The sequence below is a fragment of the Heloderma suspectum genome, chromosome 1 (assembly GCF_057233095.1).
Source record: "Heloderma suspectum isolate Gila_16-S chromosome 1, 16-S_ref, whole genome shotgun sequence".
NCBI lineage: Eukaryota > Metazoa > Chordata > Lepidosauria > Squamata > Helodermatidae > Heloderma > Heloderma suspectum.
This window is the reverse complement of record NC_139458.1, coordinates 299,879,402-299,903,165: the sequence shown is the minus strand read 5'-3', so window position 1 is coordinate 299,903,165 and position 23,764 is coordinate 299,879,402. Positions and strand designations below refer to the sequence as shown.

General features: G+C 43.1%; 1 protein-coding gene across 2 annotated transcripts in view; it reads left to right on the top strand.

Annotated features, from left to right (window-relative positions):
- Nucleotides 1-23,764, top strand: part of IMPG1 (interphotoreceptor matrix proteoglycan 1) — a 139,747-nt gene that overhangs the window by 71,391 nt on the left and 44,592 nt on the right. For both annotated transcript variants that reach the window (XM_084826948.1, XM_084826947.1), the window contains exons 6-9: nucleotides 1,318-1,376; nucleotides 3,359-3,514; nucleotides 14,284-14,342; nucleotides 20,274-20,294. In XM_084826948.1, coding sequence (XP_084683074.1) covers nucleotides 1,318-1,376; nucleotides 3,359-3,514; nucleotides 14,284-14,342; nucleotides 20,274-20,294 — 295 coding nt within the window. The remainder of the gene's footprint in view (nucleotides 1-1,317; nucleotides 1,377-3,358; nucleotides 3,515-14,283; nucleotides 14,343-20,273; nucleotides 20,295-23,764) is intronic.

Here is a 23,764-nt window from a genome sequence, read left to right as displayed (position 1 = left end):
AAGGGAGAAAGCCTCGTGCAGTGTGTGGGAGGAGCCTCTAGGGAGACCAAGTCTTTAATAAGACTGCAGATAGTTGGAGAAACAACATGGCTTCTAGTGTTACTTGGAATTCTCCACTGTGCTATCCTATTCCTGTCTCCCTGGGAAACGTGACCTGCCGAAACCCTGGTAGACCCAATTCATAGTGAGCCCTATAACCCAGGCCTCACAGTGCCCAATGATGCTAAGCTCTCGCCATGACTGAGGCAGAACAGAACATCAACTGGACCTGTGGCCTGAAATGGTGCAGTCATTAATGAAATTGGAAGTTGTGTGACTGGCTTTAAAAAAGTAAAGAGCAGACTCGGGTAGAGGAAGGCGTTAGGGGGCGTTAACTCTTTGTCCCCTGATGCTTTCCCAATCTAGATCAGACAGACCAGCCCTGTGCTTGCTATACAAATGGGAAGTTTTCTTCTAATGCAAATATCAGGTGTGGGGTCCCTGATCAGCATTCAGGCTGCAGCAGTAGAGGCCAAGGATGAAAACTCCTCTTCTCCTCTCCTGGCCAGGAACAGGGTCCCTGCACCTACTAGCTACTTTAAAGAGAAAAAAAACCCATTCCCCAGTTGTTAATTGTGTGAATGTCATCATATCAAATTTGGCCCTTAAAGTGCAATCCTGTCAAGATCTACTCAGAAGTAAGTCCCATTACATTAAAATGGACTTACCCACATTTAAGTGTGCATAAGATGGCAGCCCCAATCTGTGTCTTTGTTCTTCCTTGAATTTTATAAAACACAAAAGCTGAATGTATATCTTGGTTCATAGCACAGTTTCAGACAGAGGCTACTTAGTTTTGTTATTTTTCTCCCTCTCTCAAAATACTGGAACCTGGGGCTGATTGGTAGGAGATTCAGGACGGAGAAAAGGAAGTACTTCTTCACACAGCGCATAGTTAAACTGTGGAATTCGCTACCACAGGATGTAGTGATGGCCACCGATTTGGATGGCTTTAGAGGGGATTAGACAAATTCCTGGAGGAAAAGGCAATCAATGGCTACTAGTCCTGATGGCTATGTGCTACCTCCAGTACCAGAGGCAGTAAGCCCATGTACACCAGTTGCTGGGGAACATGGGTGGGAGGGTGCTGTTACACTCAAGCCCTGCTTGAGCATTCCCAGCTGACAGCTGGTTGGCCACTGTGTGAACACAATGCTGGACTAGATGGACACTTGGTCTGATCCAGCACGGCTCTTCTTATGTTCTTATATTCTGTTGATATTGGGCAAAACCGAAACGCCATCAGACGTTCTTAACCCCTCTCTACTCTACACACAGCAGCCCCTACCGGCACCCTAGTGAATGAGGTTGTCAACGACACCAAGGCTCCCGTGAAGGTGAGAATGTATTAAGATTCCATCTAGCTAGGTAGTTGCTCTTGGCTTTCTGTCTCAGTGAGTTGCAGAGTGCTCTGGCCTGACGCCACTAGATTTCCTCTGTGTTCACTTCAGTTATCATGTCAGTGTTTTATTCTCATCTCTCCACTGAGCTAATTGTGAATTATGTTTCTTGCCTATGCTTGTGGAAAATAATGGTCATTTGAGATGGCTTTGAAGCAAAGGTTTCATTCACGGTGGTTAATCAAGTCTTTTAGTCCTTATTACATAACCCATTCCCATTACACAAAGAGGAAGCCATGCTTTGCTTTCGAAGGGGTGGAAAAATCAATGTTTTCTTTGATAGCTTTTTTGTGAGAGGAGAAGTTAGGGAAAAATGGGTGTGGGGGGGAAGGGCTGCTAGAAGCAACTGTTAGGAACACTTTCAGATACTGACAGTCGTATAGAAAAAGTACCCATGCTATAATCTGAGCCTATGAAGCATACTTAGCCCGTTTTATTTATTTATTTACTTACTTACTTACAATTTGAGGATGCAGTCCTACCAAAACGGCTTACAAGTAAACACAAAGAATAATAAAATCACCATAAACAATATTAACAGATGCAAATTCATCAGGATTCTTCCTTCAAGGCAGTTGATGGTAGATAGTCCTGTGTGTGTGAGTGTGTGTGTGTGTGTGTGTGTGTGACAGAGAGAGAGAGAGAGTCCAGCTGGTGCAGGCCCAGAGGTCTTCTTTTCCAGGCTCTCTCCCACTCTCTCATTGTACTTTAAAGTCATGGCCAGTTGCGCATGCAATTCAAGCAATCACTTGAGCCTTACATTTTCGGGCCACCAGTGAAGCAGTGGCTATTTGACAGGTGTTCCTCAAGACCCCTTTCAGCATCCTAGCAGATGCTGCAGATCTTATAACATGTTCAAAGACTTTCATCCCAGCATCCACTGAGAGGTTGCAAGGTACTGTGGAGCACATCCCACCATTCACACAGGACAGCTGTGCAGCAGCAACAAAAACAGTCTTAGGACAGACCTGATTGAAACTATTTCTACATCCCTCCAAATGTTTAAATCAGATCAAGAGACTGCCATTCATTTCCCCATGAAAGACATAACTGACTGGATGGCTGGTCAGTAAGGGCCATCAGCTCATTCACCAGTAAGAGCAGCCCACTCAGGTCCTTCTGGGAAAAGGTCCAGCTGAAAATAGCAGTGTTGCTGTTTCTGATCACTGTGAAGCCATTATTTATGTATCTATGAGTATTTATAAACCATTTATGAGTATTTATATACAAAGAATCAATAAACCGTATCTACATATCCATAAGAGTAAAATACACAGTAGGCTAAACTACGCCAGGAAGGCTTTCATAAAGAGATGTGTCTTCAGCATATGCCTAAAAAGAATTGTTGGCACATGCGTAATCTTTGGGGGAAGACCACTCCATGCAGTGGACTCGCCCATACTAAATGCCCTGCTCCAAACAACTGCAGAACAGACCTCAGAAATGACCTCAAGGATCAGTTGGGTTTATGGTATATATTCCTGGTTTTAGAGGCATGCACTGTATTTAACTTTTTATTACAAAAGCCAGATGGTGCAGATTCACGTGTGTCTTTATGAAATAGTATGTGAGGTTGCTATGATTAAAATAAACCACAGAACAAGATAATACGAGTGAGACCGGCAGGAAAATGTTGCAGTATGGAGCAGAACTGTTCCAGATTCCAGCCAACCATGCTGTTTTCCAGGATACTCCATTCCACTCAGCATTGTGTGGCCCTTGAGCATTCTCAGTCCTCGTTTCAGGTTCCCCTACCCTCAGGATTTTGTTTCTAAAGTTGTTTTGTACTTGTGCAAATCTTGGGGTTCTCCCAAGCCTGCTTGCTGATACCTCCTTCTTGTGTGTGTGGATAGTGCCATAACAGGATGTTGGGCTTTGCTGAGATGGGATGTGACTTATTTCTTTTCTTGTTCTTTCAGGAGCTAAAGCCAGAGGTTCTGAATATAGTCTCTGAACTTCCTGTAGAGCAGATGGTGGAATTCAGCATCACCCTCACCAACCAGGAATATACCCCAGAACTGAGTGATCCTTCATCCCCACAGTACCAGAAATTAGCTGTCAAATTTCAGCTTCAAGTAAGAGCACTCACTTACTCAATGGCAGTGCAACCTATGCTTGTCTGATGAGAAATGCGCTTGTGTAGGGGGGTGGTTTGGGGTGGGTGGGTTTTTTTGTTTTTGTTTTAGTGGAACATTGCAAACATACTGCAGTGCATTTAATACAAAGGAAACATACCTCTTTTCTGCTAGGCCATAGCCGAATGCATTGCGTTAATATAGAAGAGTGAAATTATATTTTAGGCTGCAATCCTATGGGAGCAAGTCCCATTGAACTCAGTGGAACTTCTGCCTGAGGAACCATGCTTAGGACTGGGCTGCATGAGTACTTCAGATTTTCTAGGAAATAACAAAGGGTACAACTCAGCCAAAGCTGAGCGCTTTTAAGTGCTGTTGATTCAGTGAACTGGTTCACACATAATAACAGCTCATGGGTTAAACAAACCATGGGCTGTTGGGGACAAGCGGGAGAGAGCAGGTGTGCTGCCTGCAGTGCACCAGCCACTTCTGCTTCTAATCAACAATGACGTGTGAACCTGGAGCACTGGGTTGTTTAGGGGCTAAACAACCTAGCAGTTAACCCTACAACAAACCATGGGGCACGGGAGACAGCATGCTCTCTTTCTCCCACTCATCCCCAACAGGCCCTGGGTTAAACAACCCACGTTACATGGGAACTGTCCCTCTGTTGCAGAACCCAGAGTCAGAGAGACCACGGAGTGAAGGAAAAAGAGATTCTTTATTTAACGCGCGGGCTTAAGGCTGGAATCATTTCCAAAGAGCCAGAAGCCCCGATTTACATTAGCACATTGGTTTTATAGACATTGTGACACATATGAAATGGCTCCTCCTCTCCCTCCCGCATGGGGTTGCAATCCTTAACATTTCTTCTCTTAGCACTATTGTTTATAATACAAGAACTGGGTTATAGGGTAGCCATGATAAGGAGAGAACAGAAGAGAACAGCAGAGAACAAGATATACAACTGTATGACCTTTGACAAGATAAGGAATTCCTGTGTCTCGTCAGCTTACAACAATATATTCAAGGGAGAAAGAGCTCAGCAAGAACATGAAGCATGAGACTGCATGAGGCTACTTAGTCTGACCCCCGATATGGCTGCTACATTCCCCCCTTAAATGCATAATTTCATTACAATTATAGCATTTTTGATAACCATACAAAGCTTTTTGTGACATACATATTACTTAGCCTCTTGTTGGGCTATTAGAGCATAGAGGGCAGCAGTTTTACTAGCTGAGACATAAAACAGATTGGTTAGACAGCTCATAAGACAAGGAACGCAGAGACATAACAGAACTTTTATGAACAACACTGGTAGAATTAGGATGAACAATGCTTCAAGCCAGCTAAGATCTGGAAGCCAAAGGGTTAACTAATTGAGCTAATTGTTTTGTCTTATTGTTTTGTTAGCTACTATATTGTGCAGCTTGTTGATCTGTTCATCTACAGCATTGCCATTATCAGTTAAGTTAAAACAACAGAGCTTTTGGTGTGTCTCACAACTTAAATGATGAAGAAGGAAGAGGTAATCTATACCAGCTTTATTTTCTAGAACTGCACCTCTTAGATCACGCAACTCTTTATTTAACAATGACAATGCTTGTGAGGTGGCATTTATGCTTTTGGCTAAGCTGCAAGCTAACCAGTTGTTCTTTAGACCATTAGCCAAGGCTAAACCTGGAACCCCAACCAGTGACATTGTTAAGGCCAATTTTTCTGAGTCAGAATATAACTGCACATGACTATTACAATTTTTAGTTAGTTGGAGTGCTCGAGGCTGCCGTTGACGGATTTTCTCGGGCTACAGGGGAAGAATTGGCACCAGTTCAATTGGCGGCTGAGGCAACATGGGTGGTTATCAGACAAGTTGGCAGGAATGAATGACCAAGTGCGGGAATTACATGTCTAAAACCATCCATGAGGCAAAAGTATGTGGGCATCATTAAAAGATATGTTTTGAATTTTATTACAGTGGAAGGGGGCCAGGGATAGCTTTGTATTTTCTGGAAAAAATTTTGACAATTAAGCATTTGTGCACACGTAGCATTTGTTTCAGCAATGATGGGGGTGCGTAGAGTGAACTCTGTAGGGGGTAGGATCTTTGCAACCACGCCCCAATTAGCATTTTGGGAATAAGTTAAACTTATACCATAAACTCTTAACATGGTATCTTTTTGAATTTTCCCAGGATGTCTACAGACAGGTATTAGGCAAGAGCTAATAAGCCTGTTTGCAGGTATACCTCTTGGCAAACAAAAATGTTTTACTCTCGTGATGTTAGCCAGGTGAAGCCAGTAATTATCAGCAAATCACTGGGACAAACTTCTTTTTCCAGGGGCAGACCCCCCTTTTTGCACCTTATTAAGGAAACACAATGCAACACTACTAACACTACAACACGCATGTTTGATCTTCTTTGGGATCTGACCGTACGCTGGGCAGCTATTCACCTGGCAAGCTGCAGTAGGGTCTAGTCCCCTTCTTCAATTCTCCAGTTGCAGGTCTGACCGTACGCAGGGGGACAGTTTCCCGGTGTGTCCACAGTAAGGTCTAGCCTGAGTCTTCTTACTGCTTTTTCAGAATGATTTTTAAAGGATTTTCAGGATTTCTGTTTACAGTCTACTCTCCCCCTCTCGCTCTCTTGACTCGTGTCCAATGTATCTAGGGTTTAACTCTAGCTGCTTTCATAGCTGCGGGGGTGGAAAGTATGACAGTTTTCAGTCCTCTCCATCTGGGAGTCAAAGGGTTATTTTTTCCTCTTTAACTCATACTTTAACTCTTGGTTGGAAAGGATGAACTTCTGTGATGGGAATTGGGGGCTTATTTTCTAAGACAAAGCGACGCTGGGCTTGAAGACCTTTGCTCAGTGTTTGGACTTCTTGTTTAAGGCTAACGTTTGCTTGCTTTTGATGCCACTCTAGTGTCAATCATGAAGTCAATGTCACTGCCCCTCACAGTCAATGTCACGGCCCCTCTCAAGCTGTCTCCCTCTTCGCCCATTCTGGCCCCTTTGGTTTTCTCCTTTGTGTATTTGATTTTATTTGGGCATTCATGCCACTAATGTCCATCTTGTCCACACTGGGCACACTGGTTCTTTTTTTTAAGAATCTTCTGCCTCTGCCGGGTCTTCTTCTTTTCTTTTTTCGTTTACGTCTTCTTGGGCCTCTGGGTCGAGGGGGGTGTACTGGCGATAGGCATTTGAAAGATGCTCCAAGTACGCTCTGGGGCCTCGGTGGCACCTTGCAGCACTTTAGACACTTTGGTCATATTAATTGACTTCTTCATACCTGCTTTCATGGCTTCTAACAGCAGGGTTTGATACTGGGTGAGGCGCTCTCGCCCCACTTGTGTTTTGGGATTCTAGCGGGGGGGGGGGTACTTACAAGGAGGCTTTATTGGGTAACTTACAGCACACAGGCGTACTTAATGGCTGGATCAGACAGCTTCTCTGAACCACGAGCTATTGGGCTAAATGGGTTTTTATACCATACATGTTACCCATGAGGCAGCACAACACTAGCAAGCATTTTCAGCATAGGCTAGAAGTGCTTGGTTCTCAGGCACAGCTTCCTGTAAACAACTTCGCTTCCCAAAGTGCTTGATAACACTTTTATTCATTAGTATGGGAAGACAAATTTTTTCTCTTTCTTTTGCTTTCTTTTTCTTTGCTGATCTGCCTGTATTGCAGATCATGTTTCAAACTTTTTATATAAAACTTTCTGCTCCATGCACCAGCCTTGTCTCTTTATTTGTCTTTTTCAAGTTAAACTTACTCACTTAAACCTTTCTGCCTTACACTAGTCCCAATGACACACATTTGGGATAGGCTCTTCTTCTCCTTCTAGTTAGATTTTCTTTATCTTAAAGAACTATTACATTATTGTGGCTACTTTACCCCAGGTAATAAGCTCCAGGCACAATCAGCTGCTTTTAATTTACCCTGGGGGCAACTATGGCCACGCTTCTTTTTTACAAATGTTTTTTCTTTGCCTTTTGCCTTTTCTTTCTTTCTTTTTTCTTCTCTTCTCTATCTGTCTTCTACTTTCTCTATTCCTTCTTTTCTACTTGCTTTTGTCTTTCTTTTCTTGTCATCTATTGGGAACCACACTTAGTATCATTTGGAGTTGCAACTAACACTAATCTGCAAATATCACATATATTTTATGATATTTAAGAAATCATAAAATATACACAACAAACTTTTTCTGCAATTTAACACAATGAATGGAAAACACTTCTTGCATGGTAAGGCATGATGGAGCAGATCCAGCAATTATACTGCTCTTCTGGCTGAAAGCTCAGGGCTCATCGAAATCAAGGGACAGGCATACCCACACGCACAAAGAGTTCTAGGTCACCATTTTTGTATCGGCAACTCTATGCTGCATGAGTTCTGGCAGAAGGAAATTTAAAAGTTATAGATCAAACTCAGCCTGCTGTACACTGAGCTGACTACAAACACAGACACATGGTCCACAGCGATGAGAGTTCAAGTTTATCAAAAGCTTCATAGCACTGTCCATGGCAAGTCTTTGACAATTTAAAATTTTAGTTCATGTGCAGAGTGTCTCTAAAAAGCCTAGATGATGATGGAGGCAAACAGAGAAGGCTCTGGGCAATGAAGATGCGATGTTTCCAGCAAAGGCTCTCTACTTTTGCATGAGTTTAAAAAGGGAAAGTGTGGCCCTACACCCCTTCTGACAGACAAGGGCCTTTAACTTTTTAGCAAGGCTTCTGTTTAAACAGAGCGGCACAGCTCAGCTCTCTAGCCATGATGCTTTAACTTGGGCAACTCCTCTGTAAATTTTATTTTACTTCTGTCAGGTTCTCTCACAGACATTTTAAAAACTTACTCTTTTTTTTTTTCTTTTCTAACCTGGTACACGAAAGCACTGAAACACTGAGTGCCGAAACTCAGGACGCTGGGGGGTGATGGGCATCGCCTTATACTTGCATTTTTCAGGCAGCCATTAATCTTCGGGAGGCGGTGGGGTGATTTGCAGGACTTCAAAGGCAAGCTTCTCAGTTTGTTTGTATTTGTAAATCCCAAGCTCAAAACAGGACACGATGAGGTACAGGGCCACCAAATTCTTGCTTTGGCATGGGCAACAAATAACTCGGGTTAGCTTTCTTCGCTGGGGTCTCAAACAGGAAAACAGTCTTAATTTAAAGTTGTAACATCACTGACAGCGTCAGCCAGCCAGCTACACAGATCTCATTGTTTTTTTAAGACAGTTGCTCCAATATCTTCTTTTCTTCTCAATCAGGTTGGGTCTCCTAGCTTACACAGTTTATTGCAGCTTTCAGGAGCATGGCAGTAGCGTGATTTTGGCTTGGCCAGGAACATGCTGTCTGGTTTCTCGGTCTCTTTAGCACACACACTTAGGCAGTGTAACACTGGACACTCGAATCAGTGAGATTTCTTCATTGCAGGGAATCCCACGGCAAAAGCTTAATGGTTACGCTCTTCAGAAATCATATAGCTGATGGTCAGTAGCTACAGGCTCTATGCAATTTTAACACAGTTCAAAGCTAAACACGGTTACCTTGACAGAGATCTTCAACATGGTCTTTCTGCTTCATTCTGCTTTGGGACAGTCTTATGGCACACTTTTCACTCGAAGAGGGGTCTAGCCTGTGATTCTTCACCTTTATTTTCTATTTTGCCTTCATCTTCTGGGTCTTCATTTTCAGTTTCCATTTCTTAGGGATTTCATCTCAATTAGGCGAGGTGATGATGTTGCACAACTCAGAACGTTGTGGGCAATTTTCCTGCCCCCCCTCTCTCGGCGCGCTAGGCTAACAGCTACTTCTTCGGCCTCACACTCTCACGCTCCCACGCTTTGTTAAAAGCCAGACTGTCCTGCAACATTTTTCTAATTAACAGCCTCAGATCTTGTTTTTTTTCCTCTCAGCTCGACCTTGAGCTTTTTGCTGTTTTCTCTCTCTATTCTGAATCTTTTTTTAAAAAAAACCTTTTTCCTTCTTTGTTTGACATACATCTCAAGGGGGTGCAAGGTTTGCTTCCCCCACCACCCATAGCCTCCCTCCTAAATTGAAGACAGACACAATTAGGGAATGGGAATTGGTCAGTGAGTAAGGGGTCTCACTGGCCGACACAAGAGGATTTTTCACACCACCCACTTTGCTACTGGCCTGGGCACCCGGACGGTCAACGGTATGCTTCAGAAACCGCAGTAGCCACTCACACAATCATCAATCTCTCCACTACATCCATATGTCCCTGCCACCCACTTTTCCCACTTTTTACCAGAGCGGAAAACGGCTTCCCCAGCTTCCTCAGCTTCCTACTGAGTACTGGCGTGCTGGGTACTGGCACCCACTCGGGGGTGTGATCAGGCCCCCCTTCTACCCGCAAGGAGTAGGTTCTTTTGTATACGTATACCACCAACACTGACCTTCTTCACAAGGCGGGGCCCTCTTTTTTTCTGCCCAGTGGCCTTTCTCCCTAAAGGCGGGGCCCTCTTTTTCCCATATACTTGCCTTTCTCCTGAAGGCTTCCAATGTGGGTTTCAACTCAATTGCAGCTGCGATACAGGCAGGGCTCAAGTTCCTTCCTCCGCTTCCCAAGGTTCTCTTGCCGCTCGCTGCCGTTTGGGCGATCCCGGTGCAGGCTTTCTCCCATTCACTCGACAAAAAGGTCGGTGGCGCCAAGAAAGGGAGGCATGCGCCGAGCTCGTCTTCCCGGTGCGGCGATCAAGAGCAGGCAACTGCCACCTGTCTGGCTCAGAGCCTGCCACATCCGAGTCACGGCACCATTTATGTTGCAGAACCCAGAGTCAGAGAGACCACGGAGTGAAGGAAAAAGAGATTCTTTATTTAACGCGCGGGCTTAAGGCTGGAATCATTTCCAAAGAGCCAGAAGCCCCGATTTACATTAGCACATTGGTTTTATAGACATTGTGACACATATGAAATGGCTCCTCCTCTCCCTCCCGCATGGGGTTGCAATCCTTAACATTTCTTCTCTTAGCACTATTGTTTATAATACAAGAACTGGGTTATAGGGTAGCCATGATAAGGAGAGAACAGAAGAGAACAGCAGAGAACAAGATATACAACTGTATGACCTTTGACAAGATAAGGAATTCCTGTGTCTCGTCAGCTTACAACAATATATTCAAGGGAGAAAGAGCTCAGCAAGAACATGAAGCATGAGACTGCATGAGGCTACTTAGTCTGACCCCCGATATGGCTGCTACACCTCTATGTACTCCAATGCTCCCACTGAAAGAAGTAGGACAACTCGACTTTTGGTGGATCAGACCCTGTTAGCTGTTGCATCCATAATTAATTCTTATGAGATGTTGCCCAAAATGTCATGCCACAGTAACATTGGAACCACAAAGACCGATCAGTAAAGGCCACCACGTCCACTATTCTGCCATACAAATGAATGGCACTATGTTAACAAGGCAAATGATTGGTATTATCAAGGCTTCGTTCTCACAGGGACTGCACCTAAGAACCAGGGACATGTGCAAGGGCACCTAATAACGCAGTGGCAGAAACTGAACCTACATGTCACAGAGACAAATTTAACTCTCCACTAACTGGCTATCAATAGGAGCAGTAACAGTGATGATGGTCTTCTTCCCATACTATAATTTCCAGAGGGAACCACTGACAGATCTGATTTCCCTTTCCCCTTGCAGCCCCCCACCCACCCCACATGCCTCCCAAATCTGCTCTGGAGCATTGGAGGACCCTCTAGAGCAGATTTGAGGTGCTGCAGGTGGGAGGAGATTCCCATTCCCACAATGGTTGGATTCAACCCTAGGCCCCCTAGGTTCATTCTGAGATGGTGCATCCAATGAGAGGCCTGTTCCACTGGGCTGCAGCCCATCCACTTGGATGTTCTTAGCTGGGCATGACATCCTTTTCCCCACTACCCTAATGAGCATTGCCGGTACCCTTTCAGCCGCCTAAGACAGACTGCAGATCCACCCCGTCAGCAGAGAGCATTAGCCATCCTGCACACGCCATTAGGAAAAGTCATTTGAGCCTAATCAGGAATTAATGGACAGTATTTTGTACAGATTTCACTTCAACAATAAACCTAATGAGCAATTTAAATACGAATGTTGAATGAAATTAACCGCTGTTGTCTGAGCTACTTTTTCAAAAAGAGCTGCCAGGGGACCCAAAATCATGCCTTCTCCTCTAGTCATTTGGGTATTATCTCTGTTCCCTCTGAGTTAGAGCTGCGATGGCATGTTTATGTCATTGCTAAGGCTAACAGCATGCTTCATTAGCTATTTAATAGTCAGCAATTAATGATCTGAAGGTTGCCTAGTTGAAAGTTAAGCAAAAGTCAGTATGGCAAGTGGGGAGGAGTGGGTGTTGCTGGCATGCTTCTTTGAGTACCCTCTTTGCCTTTTGATTTCTTAAATTAGTTGCAGATGTAACGCTCATTCAAAGGGCGCACAGAAAGAACCTTTCCCTAAAATCTAACGCTAATTCTCATGCAAAGTTGTGGGCAAACTTTCCACATTGCTTGCACTCTGCTGAGTTCTAAGAAGTACTTGAGAGCCAGCGTGGTGTAGTGGCTAGAGTGTTGGACTGGGAGTCGGGAGATCCGGGCTCTAGTCCCCACTCAGCCATGGAAGCTCACTGGGTGATTTTGGGCCAGTCACTGCCTCTCAGGCCAAACTACCTCACAGGGTGGTTGTTGTGAGGATAAAATGGAGAGGAGGAGGATTATGTACACCGCCTCAGGTTCCTTAAAGAGGAAAAAAGGTGACATAGAAATGTAATTAATTAATTAATTACTAACTAACTAACTAACTAATAAGGTGACTGTCCAACATAATGATGTGGGTTGGGTTACACATTTTCAATCAAATTTCGGAGGGGTGTACAAATAAATATTTAAAAAAAAAAATTCAGCCCCAATATATGAATATTTTGACTGAAATTAGGAACATGGGAAGCAACCTTATACTGAGCCAGATCCTAGGTCGATTTAGCCCAGTATTGTGGACACTTTCTGGCATCGGCTCTCCAGGGTTTCAGGCAGGATTTCTTCCTGGCCCTACCTGGAGATGCCGGGGATCGAACCAGGGACCTTCTGCCTGCAAAGCAGGTGCTCTGCCACTGAGCCACGGCCCCTCCTTCAATTGTGTCTGGCTACTTCGCAGCCCTGCAGCTTCGTTCTCAAAATGAAGTCTTCATCAGTGAAACAGGTGTCCATATAGGCCTGTCCATCATGTACAGAGTCCCTGGCTTCCTCCAGAAAGAGGATTTAGGATGAGCCTATCAGAACACAAAGCTTTAAGTGCCCTAGCTTTTGGTGTGGAATGGATAGTGGTAGTTCTCATTATTCTTGGCATATTTTGCTACCACTTTGAGACCTTACGGTAGAGAGCTGGGGGGGTGGGGTGGGGAGAGACAATTGTAACTGGTATGTTCACAGCATTACCATTGCCCTGAATAAGAGAGTCAGGAGTTTGCATTTCTTTTGTTGACCTTTGAACAGTATGGCATTTTTCCTTAACTCTTGGCAGATAGGGCGCTACCTCTCCCAGCCCATCACAGGGAGGGGGTGAACGGACCTGCCCTCCCTTCCCCATCCCCAGTGTGCCTGCCCCACTGGCACCCTCCCTACATGTTCATGCGGCGGTGGGATGTCCAGACACAACCCACATGCATAGGTCAAATTTGATTGCTGGATTTTTGATGACTGGATTTTTTTCTTGGCGATTGGCAGTGTGACCTACTTGTGTTGGACTGCGTACACGTAGGCCGTACGTAGACATTCAGTGCCCACCTGGGGGTGTGGGATGGCAGAGGCAGGGTAAGTGAGCCAGACTGACAGAGTGTGCACTCGATCCCCCTTCCTCATGCCATGGGCCAAAATGGGGAAAAGGTGTCATCCAATCCAGCCCATCGATAACCAGCTTATCGAGTGCACTCTGAACAGCCGCAGCCAAACCTGTATGGTACATCTGTTTGCAAACACACATGTCTGACCCAGTGCTGGCTCCAGGTTTTTGAGGACCTTTGAGCGAGCCACCCTCCATGGGCCCCCTCTCTCAGCGAGTCGACCTCAGTGCCATTGTCACCAGCTGCTATTGTTCCTCCTCCTCTTTCCCGCCAGCAGCTTTGCCTGGGCCAGAGCGAGAGGCAGGTGAACAAGCAGGTTGCAATGGCAAAGAGGAGGAGCAAGGCTAGGGCGTTCTTGACAGTGGGCCCCTGCCAGGGTGTGGGCCCTTGGCAGACGCCCAACCCTTGATGCTGGGCCTGGTTTGACCTCATTCACTGTAAATGCTTAGGGATGCATCTGAAACCATAAAGTGACAAGAGGCTGACAATGGTGTGAGAGGGGTATTGTGCACATTCTCAGATGAACTCTGATTGTCTTAGTGCTTCACATATTCTGGAAACCTGAGACCTGGCTTAAAACATACCCTCTGTAATTACAGTGTTCAGTGATACATACCGGCTTGCTTGGTGAGAAAAGCTGCCACATAGAATGGGCTTTGTTCAGTAATCCAAACAATATTTAAGCATGTCCAAGTTAAAAGGCTTAATTAAGGTCTCCACTAACCATAGAACTGAAACAATTTCCCCAATGTTCTTTCTAAATTCCAAAGTTCTGTTGTACCAATGCTAGAATCAGGCCTACTGGGAGTAAATGCTTATTTAGCTAACATCTGTTAGTTCCTCTGATAGAAGACTGAACACATAATTAACTTCATTTTCTCTCTCTCCCTCTCTCTCTCTCTCTCTCTCGCTCATAGATGCAAAAGATATTTGAAAAACTTACAGGATTCAAAGAAATTCGTGTGTTAGGATTCAGGTAATACAATCCACTTTCGGGTCAGAGATAAGCTTTCCTTCCATTCACCAAGAGGGCAAACAACGCATTTTTATTGTGGGATGCCTGTTGTTATCAAGTAGTATTTGAGAATCCTCTAATTTTTGGTTTTTAAAGCAAGATGGGAAACTAGTTCAGACAAAAGTAGTTCTAAATGAGCTTTTGACCTTTCCGATTATTGAAGAAAGAGCAGGAGCTCTGATTTCTTTGGGGAAAACAAGGATATTCCAGAAAACCATTAATATGCACATGTCCCACCCTGTTTATTATCCTGCAACATTTCTCATTTGTGGAATAATTGCAGAATTGTAAGTCTAGTTTATGAAGCACACATCTGTTGCTGAGGTGAAAAATTACTCAAAACCAAAAGAAGTTTGGAAGAAAGGACAACCATTTTAAGACTGTTAGCCCCACTCACTCTAATTGGTAGGCACAAGCCAGAGTATGAGGCATTCTGTTCTCAACTGCAAAAGGAAGCTTTTCATGGGCCCATAGAAAACTCCCATGTGAACAAACAGTGGATGGATCCAACTTCTTTTCAACCAGTGGGAGCCTTCCCCTAGCACAGTTCTGCTCAGAACATTCCCATTGGCAGAAATGGAAGGGGAAGGAATCTTTGTTTGTTTTATTTATAACCCACCTTTCCACTAAAAATAGTAGAATTTGCCAGCTCCCACTCTCTCTGCAGCCCCCAATGCCACCCTTTTTCCCCAACCCTCTGGAGCACTTTTTTGTGTGTGAGCAAGAGCTGCAGAGAGAGGGAGAAAATGAGTAAAGATCACCACTGCCTCTGTTCTGCCAGCAGGATTACTCTACTGGATCAGAAGCCTCCTCCATCCATAGAAGGCAGTTTCTTTATCCAGCCCAACATGTTTCTTTTCTCCCAGCACCCAATTTTTCTTCTTACATAATAGGAGTAATACATGGAAGTTCATTGTGGGTTGTTCTGATCTATGAGGTAGGGGAGGCTGGAAGAAAAAGAGCATCTACTTGCAACAACAGGTAACAGTTATAGGTCAAGATATTAATATTGGAAGGGAGAGCTAATGATCTCCAGTACATCTTGGATGCAACTTCTCAGACGCACTTATGGTTATGGAGTTCCAGTAAAGATCCTAATCTGTAGCAGCAGTAACTTCTTTTCTTATACTTTTATGGTGCTGAAATAAGTGGTTTGTTCAGGTTTCTGGGACTGTATTTGTATGCCTTTGATTACCACACAGTCAAAGATTTTTCTATTCAGGGAACATAAAAGAACCATAAGTGAATGCCATAAAGGTGATTTTCTTTTTATTCTTGACAAAAGCGGAGATATTTGTCTTCTATCTTTTTTTGACGTGCTGTTGCTTAGCATTTTGTATAAACTCAGAGGAATTTTTTAAAAAAACAGAACAGAGAGAGGACGATGCCCCTGAGTCCTGTGCAAGCTGTAGCTAGAAATCTAAGCTGCAATAACAATTAAATAAGTGAACAGATTTTAATGTTAGCCAGATGTGCTATATATTAACAAGGGAATAATCATGATGTTGTGGTGAACTGAGCCCCAGCTAACCATCTGATGTTGTAAATATTACCTGAAGCCCTAACTAATTTCAATAAATGCCAAAAGGATAAGATGCCTGTGGTTAGGGAAGGGTGCTTCAGTCATGGTGAAGAGAGTTTGTTTCTTGAATGGGATCATTCTTTCCAGGTGTTCATAAGGGAGCAATGAAAGTACAGGGCAGCAGCTCTTACTGCCCCACACACAAACACACAACCCAAATCTATGTGTATTTATGAGAAGATCTGTAGAGATCGGAGTTTGTGCTGGTCTTATTTTTACATTTGGAAGTAGTAATTGAATTACTGCCTGAGGCATTAAGAATTATTTTCCTCGCATCTACGTAATGTATGCATCAGCTCTCAGGAGTACTTTTTAACAAGATCTTTTGTACCCTGGTACTGATGCCAGAGTACAAGAGTGCAAATACTGTAAGAAGGAGCCTGAGTGGTGAAGCATGGGTGATGCTGACGTGAGGAGAAAACAGGCACGGTCGTCTGAGCCTCGTTTGTGTCACAGTGCTTGCTTCCACATTTAAGACCCTTTAGGGATCGTTCCTGTGGCTGCTAGACAGCGGCTAGACAACCATAGGATATCTGGTTCCTGGAGAACCGACCTCCCCCGACTTCCGCACTGCCTTGTAGGCAGCGCAAAACAGCCCTGTGATTTGCGCTGACAAGAGGTGTGCAGAGCGGCCAAAATGGGGCGTTCCGGGGTAGGGAGGGCGGAAATGCTGGTATGACACATCCTGTGTGTCGTCCAGCAGCCCCCTCTCCCGCTCCACTCTCCCATGGCTAGACATCCAAAATCAGCTGTCTAGCTGAAAATGCAGGGCAGGAGAAGCGTGGAGGGAATGATCCCCTCCATGCTTCTCTTGCCCTGCATTGAATAGACAGACACCTCCGAGTTTGGAGGCGGCCGCCCGTCTGCATAGGATTGTGCCCTTAGTGGTGCTGAGGCTTTGCTTTTCCACGATGAGCTGGATACAGGGTTAAAACAGTGGCTCCACATGGCACTTAATATGGTGCTGTATTATCTGGCAATGCCTAGACCAAAATCCTTCTGTAATGTTTACTCAGAAGTAAGTCCCATTCAGCAAGAGTCCCCTACAACTTTACATAGACATATTAATTAGCCAGCTCTTTTTTTCCCCATGGTGGTGGGGCTTTAATTACTGGTTTCATTGCATTTCTTTTTCTTTTCTTTTAAAATTATAAAATAGTATACTTACACCTGGCAAATATTTCCAAAAACTTAGTGCTTTGTTTTGTAAATTTGGGGGTGGGTTTCTTTCCACCAAGAATATCTTTGAAAAGGATGCAGCTTCCAATTAATGAAGGAGGGTTTTCTGGATCTAGCTATGTACCATCAGGCCTATTTGCTGACTTGTACTAAATGTTGGTCTTTTCCACCTAGATTAGATTTTCCACTTTGGTCAGTGTTGAGATCTTCCTTTCTGGAGCCTCTCTTTAAATGGATGGCATTAGGTTCTCAGCATATTAAGGCAGACAGAGCTCCTCCCACAATTTTGGCAGTTAGAGAAGTGTGGCATATAATGTCATGTCAATTACAGTTTGACCCATTTTCCCATGGTAAATTGACTTTATGGGGAAATCCAGATTTAAGAAATGGAAAGAAAATGTTTTTATGGCGGACCTGAACAGATGAAATGATCTTTACCCTGGATCAATTAGTGGGGGTTGATTATGAGTTCTTGTTATTTATTTTCAACTTTGTGAGTTCAATTTGATTTGCCTGCTACAGCAGAAAGGCAGTACTTGCAACTGAAACATTTGTTGGTATCTAGATTTGGTTCTGCTGCTTTTACTGCTTCAAAGTCTCCTTCGCTACTGGAAATACTCATTGAAGTTGATCAGATATATCGACCTGCGCTTCATGTTTATAAATATTTATTATCAATAAATAAATAAGATACAAGTTGTTTACAGCAGGAATGGAACAGGGAATTGTAACGTCCTATTTTGTTTAATCAATGGACTACCGTTTTGGTGTCTGTATCGGATATCTCAACAGATCTTTGGTTATGCCTTAATCAGCAAAAACGTTTGTTTCAGGGCTATTGGACGCCACAACATCTTTTTAATAAAGGTTTGTTAAATTTGGCGAATTGTTGGAGGTGTAATGCAGTCAATGCTTCTCTTATTCATGTTTTGGAAATGCCCTCTGGTTGTCTCCTTTTGGGAGGAACTTTTATATGAATAGGTTTTGTATCGAAAAGTTCTTTAATATTTACTGATGTAAATGTTCTTTTAAATTACTTAACCTGCTTCTTGGAATGTGACACATGGTCAGGATAAATGGATTTTTCATGCGCTTTTGGTTGCTAAAAGACTGATACTATCATACTGGAAGGATAAAAGCTCACCACTCATAATGCACTGGACTGAAGACTGACCAATGCTAGCAACATTTGAAAGAGTGGTATATAGGCGTAACTTGCAAATGGACTTACATGTGGACATTTGGTCTGCTTTTACTGAAGTTTGTGTGTAACCTATACTTCCCCCTCCCCCTTTTTTTACTCTTTCTAGAATATTGTAATAATTCGAAACTGAGGGTTTTAGAATGTTGTTATACTTTTTTATTTTTGGTTTTGTTACGTTGTTTTTTTGTGTGTTTTTGTTGAAATTCACAATAAAAATTGAAAAAATTAATGAAATAGTGCTATTTTACAATTAAAGGGGGGGTTATGCAAGGAAACCAGTAATGAAAGCTCCCCACCACTACCACCACGAGGCAAATCTTCACTAATACCACACCATGCTGAACAAGAAGCAATTAGAGGCAAAAGCTGTACAGAGGAAACTTCTAATTAAAAGCACAGTAGTCCCCAAGAGCCCAATAGTGGTTGTTCAGTTCACACTGGACAGTTTGGAACTGTAATTGTATTTTAATTGGGGAAGGGGAGAATATACACACAAAAAGACAGGAGGACAACAACAAAAAATACTGGAATCTTGCAAGGTGGCAACAATCTCATTTGCATTATCCATAAACAGTGAGTGAATAAAAGGGTGACAACTCCAAGCTAAATGGCTAGTGTGGAAGCAACTGATGAATGAGACATTCCCATTTTATCAAATGCAGCAGAGAAATAGGGAACAGAAGCATATGCAGCTTCTTTCCTTACTATCATGCAATGTGCGAGCCACCTTTGAGGTATAAGTGCTGATCTTTTTATAAATATGGAGTTGGATCTAGCTTTAAGCTTGATCAACTGCCCTGGCAGAATTGGATTTCCTCACCCTCTCTTTCCCACGGCAGCCCATCCAGTTCCTTGAAAATGCAACACAGAGTCAGGAGACCTTGCTGAATCAGGTGAGCTGTGATGTGAGGAGGAAGAACAGATCCCCAAACATCAGATGGAGGGACCTTATGCAAGCGGAGTCCCTCCTCTAGTGGACGGTCCCTTTCTCTTGAGGAGGACCGATCCTGGATCCAACTCATGATATCAGTGTGTTATCCCACACTAACATTCTGGAAATATTTGGGTATTTCAAAGGTTACTAACCTGAGCTTTTGCAACACACCACCCACCAACAATAAAGATCAGCCCCAAAGAGATAATCGTGTTATATATGTTTTTGACCAAAGAAATCTTATTATATCATTAATTTTCCTGGCAAAATAAATATAACACTGTTGGGAAATGGCTTGTTTAGAATGCTGCTGTAGAGAACGGTTCTTTCTGCCCACATGCAACCATTAGTAGTGCTAGAATGCAATCTTGACTTTCCTGACGACCCCCAAGAGAATGTTTGAGCACCTTCTTGCATACATCCTCAGCTAATAGAAAGAAATCTGATCTGGTAAAGTAATTTGTGTATGTGGGGGCAGTGAAAGAGCTCCATATTTGGCACGGACGATCTGTCAGGCAAACAAAGAGAGGACAGTATTACAAAACATTACTGCAGGACATGGCCCCCAAAACTGTGCATAGTCAGAATAATTATTAGGTCAGGTTAAAGAGACCTGGATTTGGATGACAGCCAACCAGAGACAATCCCAACTTCTTCATTGTTACTGGAAAGGTGGAGATTAGCAGCTGCTGCAGTACAAATGGTGAGCCCGGATGGGGAGGGGGAAATGCTTGAAAGGGAGGGAATCTAAAGCTCTTCCAACTTGTGGAAAACTCCTTTTGTCACAGGAAGGGAGAGAGGGTGGTAGTAATACATTAAGGAGTTGTAATCTTGGCAGTCAGGCAGCCTTTCTCACACTGAAATGATGAGGAAAGATAAAGAGTGTACCCAATAGCCAAGAGATGTGTGTTTACAAGTTTTAATGATTTAATATTTTTCTTTTTTCCCATTTTGGAATGTTTAACTCTCTCCTGTTTGTGTGCTGAACTGAAGACAGAAGAAGGGAAAAGATGGGTAACTTCCTGCAGCTTTTTTTTTTTATGGTATATAACGTGATAGAACATGCTCTGTAATTAACAGTAGTGGCAATGTGAAAGGATGTGCCTAGTTTTATGATAGAGATTTAGAAGTAACATGTAGCCTTAGATGTTAGACCACTTTACCCTAAGCCACTGTAAAATGTAAGCAGAATAATGTTGATATGAACAGAAAAATGTATCTCTATCCCTGACATAAAACAGACAATGGCTTGGTTCACATGTAACCCTTAGCCAGGTTTTAGTGCTATATGAATGAGCCCCTGAGAGTCCGAGCAAAGCTTCAAGCATGCATGCTCTTACTTCCTCTCTCCTCCTCCTACATGGCCGGGAGGAGAAAGTAACCAGGATTTAGTTTTGCATTCCCCAGTTCTTGACTTGTCATCATGTATGAACCAGGAATCGTGGTTTAAGACAAATTCTAGTTTGATAAACAAACCATCTAAACCGAGAGTGCACTACCACTAGGCCTACTGACGTTGCGCTAGCGGAAATCAATGCATGTGCAATGGCAATAGTGCTTTCTAGCATGATGAGCTTCCTGGGAAACCCATTGCACTAGCGAGCACTATCAGCATTGTGCAAGGATTGGTTTCTACTAGCGAGACATCAATATTGGTAGTGCACTGTTGGATCCTTCCCTGGGATTTATTGTTGACTTGTTAGCAATTGATTAGAGTTTGTTTTAAACTGTGATTCTTGGCTCAGACGTAACAGCAAGACAGGAATTGGGGAAAGTGAAACTAAAACCTGGTTAAGTCCTCTTCCCAGCTGTGCAGGAAGGCAGGGGCGGGGGCATACAATTCCAAGGCTTTGCTTAGGCTTGCAGAGTCTCATCCACATAGCACTAAACCATTACTTTGAAAGGGAGCAGTTCCTCTTTTTTTGTTCTTGATATGGCCATTACCCAGAAACTGGAGAACCCTTGGAACATTCACTCTGTCTTCAAATAAATCTATAGAAGCTAATAGTGAGGAAAGAATAAAATAAATACATTTCTACACCTCTGTAGAAAATGTCTTGAAAACTGATTCCCTGGCTCCCTTTATGCATCTTTGAAATGCTGCCAGAAGGTCAGTTCTCATTTGACTCACAAAAAAAGAAATTGTTGGAGGGGTGGATTTTTCAGATCCAGTAACTATTGATTTTCAACGTATGGTATAACTCTGACATTTTTTTGAAGCCTATTTTTTTTCTCAGTACTGCAGGCTTTTCGGCCATGGAGCATAATATGCATAGCACATTCCAGTGTCTCCCCCTCCCTTCTGCTGTTTGCCACTGCAGAGCACTTTTAAACAAAAGCAGTTTTGAAATATTTCTTTCCCCTTTTTTAGCTGAGAAGAGTAGAAGATAAATGGTTTCGAAGAGCAGCACCCTGATTCTAAATGCTTGTACTGATGTAATTGCCCGTGCAGCAAATGTACTGTCATTGCAACCCTGGCATGATAACACACTCTGTAAATGCTGATGACCTGTAATCCTTTATCCCTACAGACCAGTTCTTTGTGTTCTAGTTGTGATTACTCAGTACCAAAGAAAAGTCACCCTGTGTATATAGAGTCTTTTTACATAAGGCATTTATTGTGTGCTCATGATTCCTCACTAATGATAATTTGCAGGTGCTTTACATGACATCGTCATCCTTCAGGGCCTATCCTGTTGTTTGCAACCATTATAGCTTTTTTTTTTTTCTAACAAGGAAAGTCTGGTATTTCCATGAATGGTGGTATGAAACCCCTGGTGTATTTGCGTAATTCACTTACACCACAGTGCCACCTAGTGGTTGTGTAATGGAACATATAGAAAGGCAGAGAAAGAACAACCCCCCCCCAAACAACATGTGTAAAGTAGGGCTGTGCGTGGACCCCCCCACTTCGCTTTGGATGCCACTTTGGACCTTTTGAAGCAGCCCACTTCTCTTTGGACTGATTTGGACCCCATCTGCTTTGCTGCGGATTTGGATCCGAAGCAAGATACAGATATCCAAATCATTCTGATACTAAGGGATATCAGAGAAGTTAGATGTTCAAGCGGTGATTAGGAGGAGGTCACTATCCCTAATCTCTGCTGTAGGTTTCTTTGAACTGCAAATAACCCCTCTCCCATAGTACTACTAAATTTGATAATCTGGGGCCGTATAAAGTTGGCATCCAGGCTGTGGACTGCCAATTTGCCATCTTGGACTTAAGAGATGATTGATTTGTGTAACTGCCCTGTGGTAAAAATTTGCTGGATTTCTAAAGTCTAGTCAACTTAATGTGCCTAGCTCCAGCTTTTCTAAATCCATATAACTTCTTTCTCACTCTCTCTCAAGGACTCTGTTTGAGGTTTGCTCCTCAGATACTACTGCAGTTCTTTTCATAAGAGGACTTTCATAAGATTTTATCTGGAGACCTGATGAACATCCATAGTAGTAGGAGTCTACCAGAGGTTTTTATACATTTTAAAGAAAAACTCAGGGTGTCCCAGTCAATCACACTCTCAAATCTCTCCACAGCCTATGATGTAACACTGCAATTGTCCTTACTGATGAGCTTTACAAAACAGACATATACAGAGTAATCCTATATACCAATTATGCCTCATATTGGGCTTGCTTGCTTTACCACACAATGGAGTATTGTTTAAATAACAGATGTTATGTGTGTAGTGCTTTGCCCACTGTATTTTGAAATGTGGATGTGTGTAGTGCTTTGCTTGACCACAACACAAGCACACACACAGAGAGAGACACACACAGAGAGACACACACACAAGAACAAAAGAAAAGCAAATACAGAACTACCTACAAGCAAAGAAAAGAGTTTTTAATTTGTTTTGTTTTAGGGAAAAGATATATAATTCAAAAACGAGAAGGGAAGAAATACAGGCGTTGGCGGGGGGGGAGCCAAGAACAAAGAAAGGAAGGAAAGATACATACACACACACATATGGATCTAGCAAGAAAAACAGGGAAAACTACAAAGATGCTTTTGGTTTTTAAATAAATACTCTAGAAAAGAAAGCAACACAGAGACACACACACAGAGAGAGAGACACACAAGAACAAAAGAAAAGCAAATACAGAACTACCTACAAGCAAAGGAAAGGGTTTTTAATTTGTTTTGTTTTAGGGAAAAGATATATAATTCAAAAACGAGGAGGGAAGGAATACAGGCGTTGGCGGGGGGGAGCCAAGAACAAAGAAAGGAAGGAAAGATACGTACACACACACACACACACACACATGGATCTAGCAAGAAAGACAGGGAAAACTACAAAGAAGCTTTTGGTTTTTAAATAAATACTCTAGAAAAGAAAGCAAGGGGGCTGAGTGGGAAAGAGTCCAATGTACACACCACAGATCTAGCCAAAGAACTTCAGAGCTCTCTCCAGTAACACCACCAGATCTCTCTCTCACAATGAACAAACACAGGCTTTTTGTCCAATATATCCAGTATCCCACAC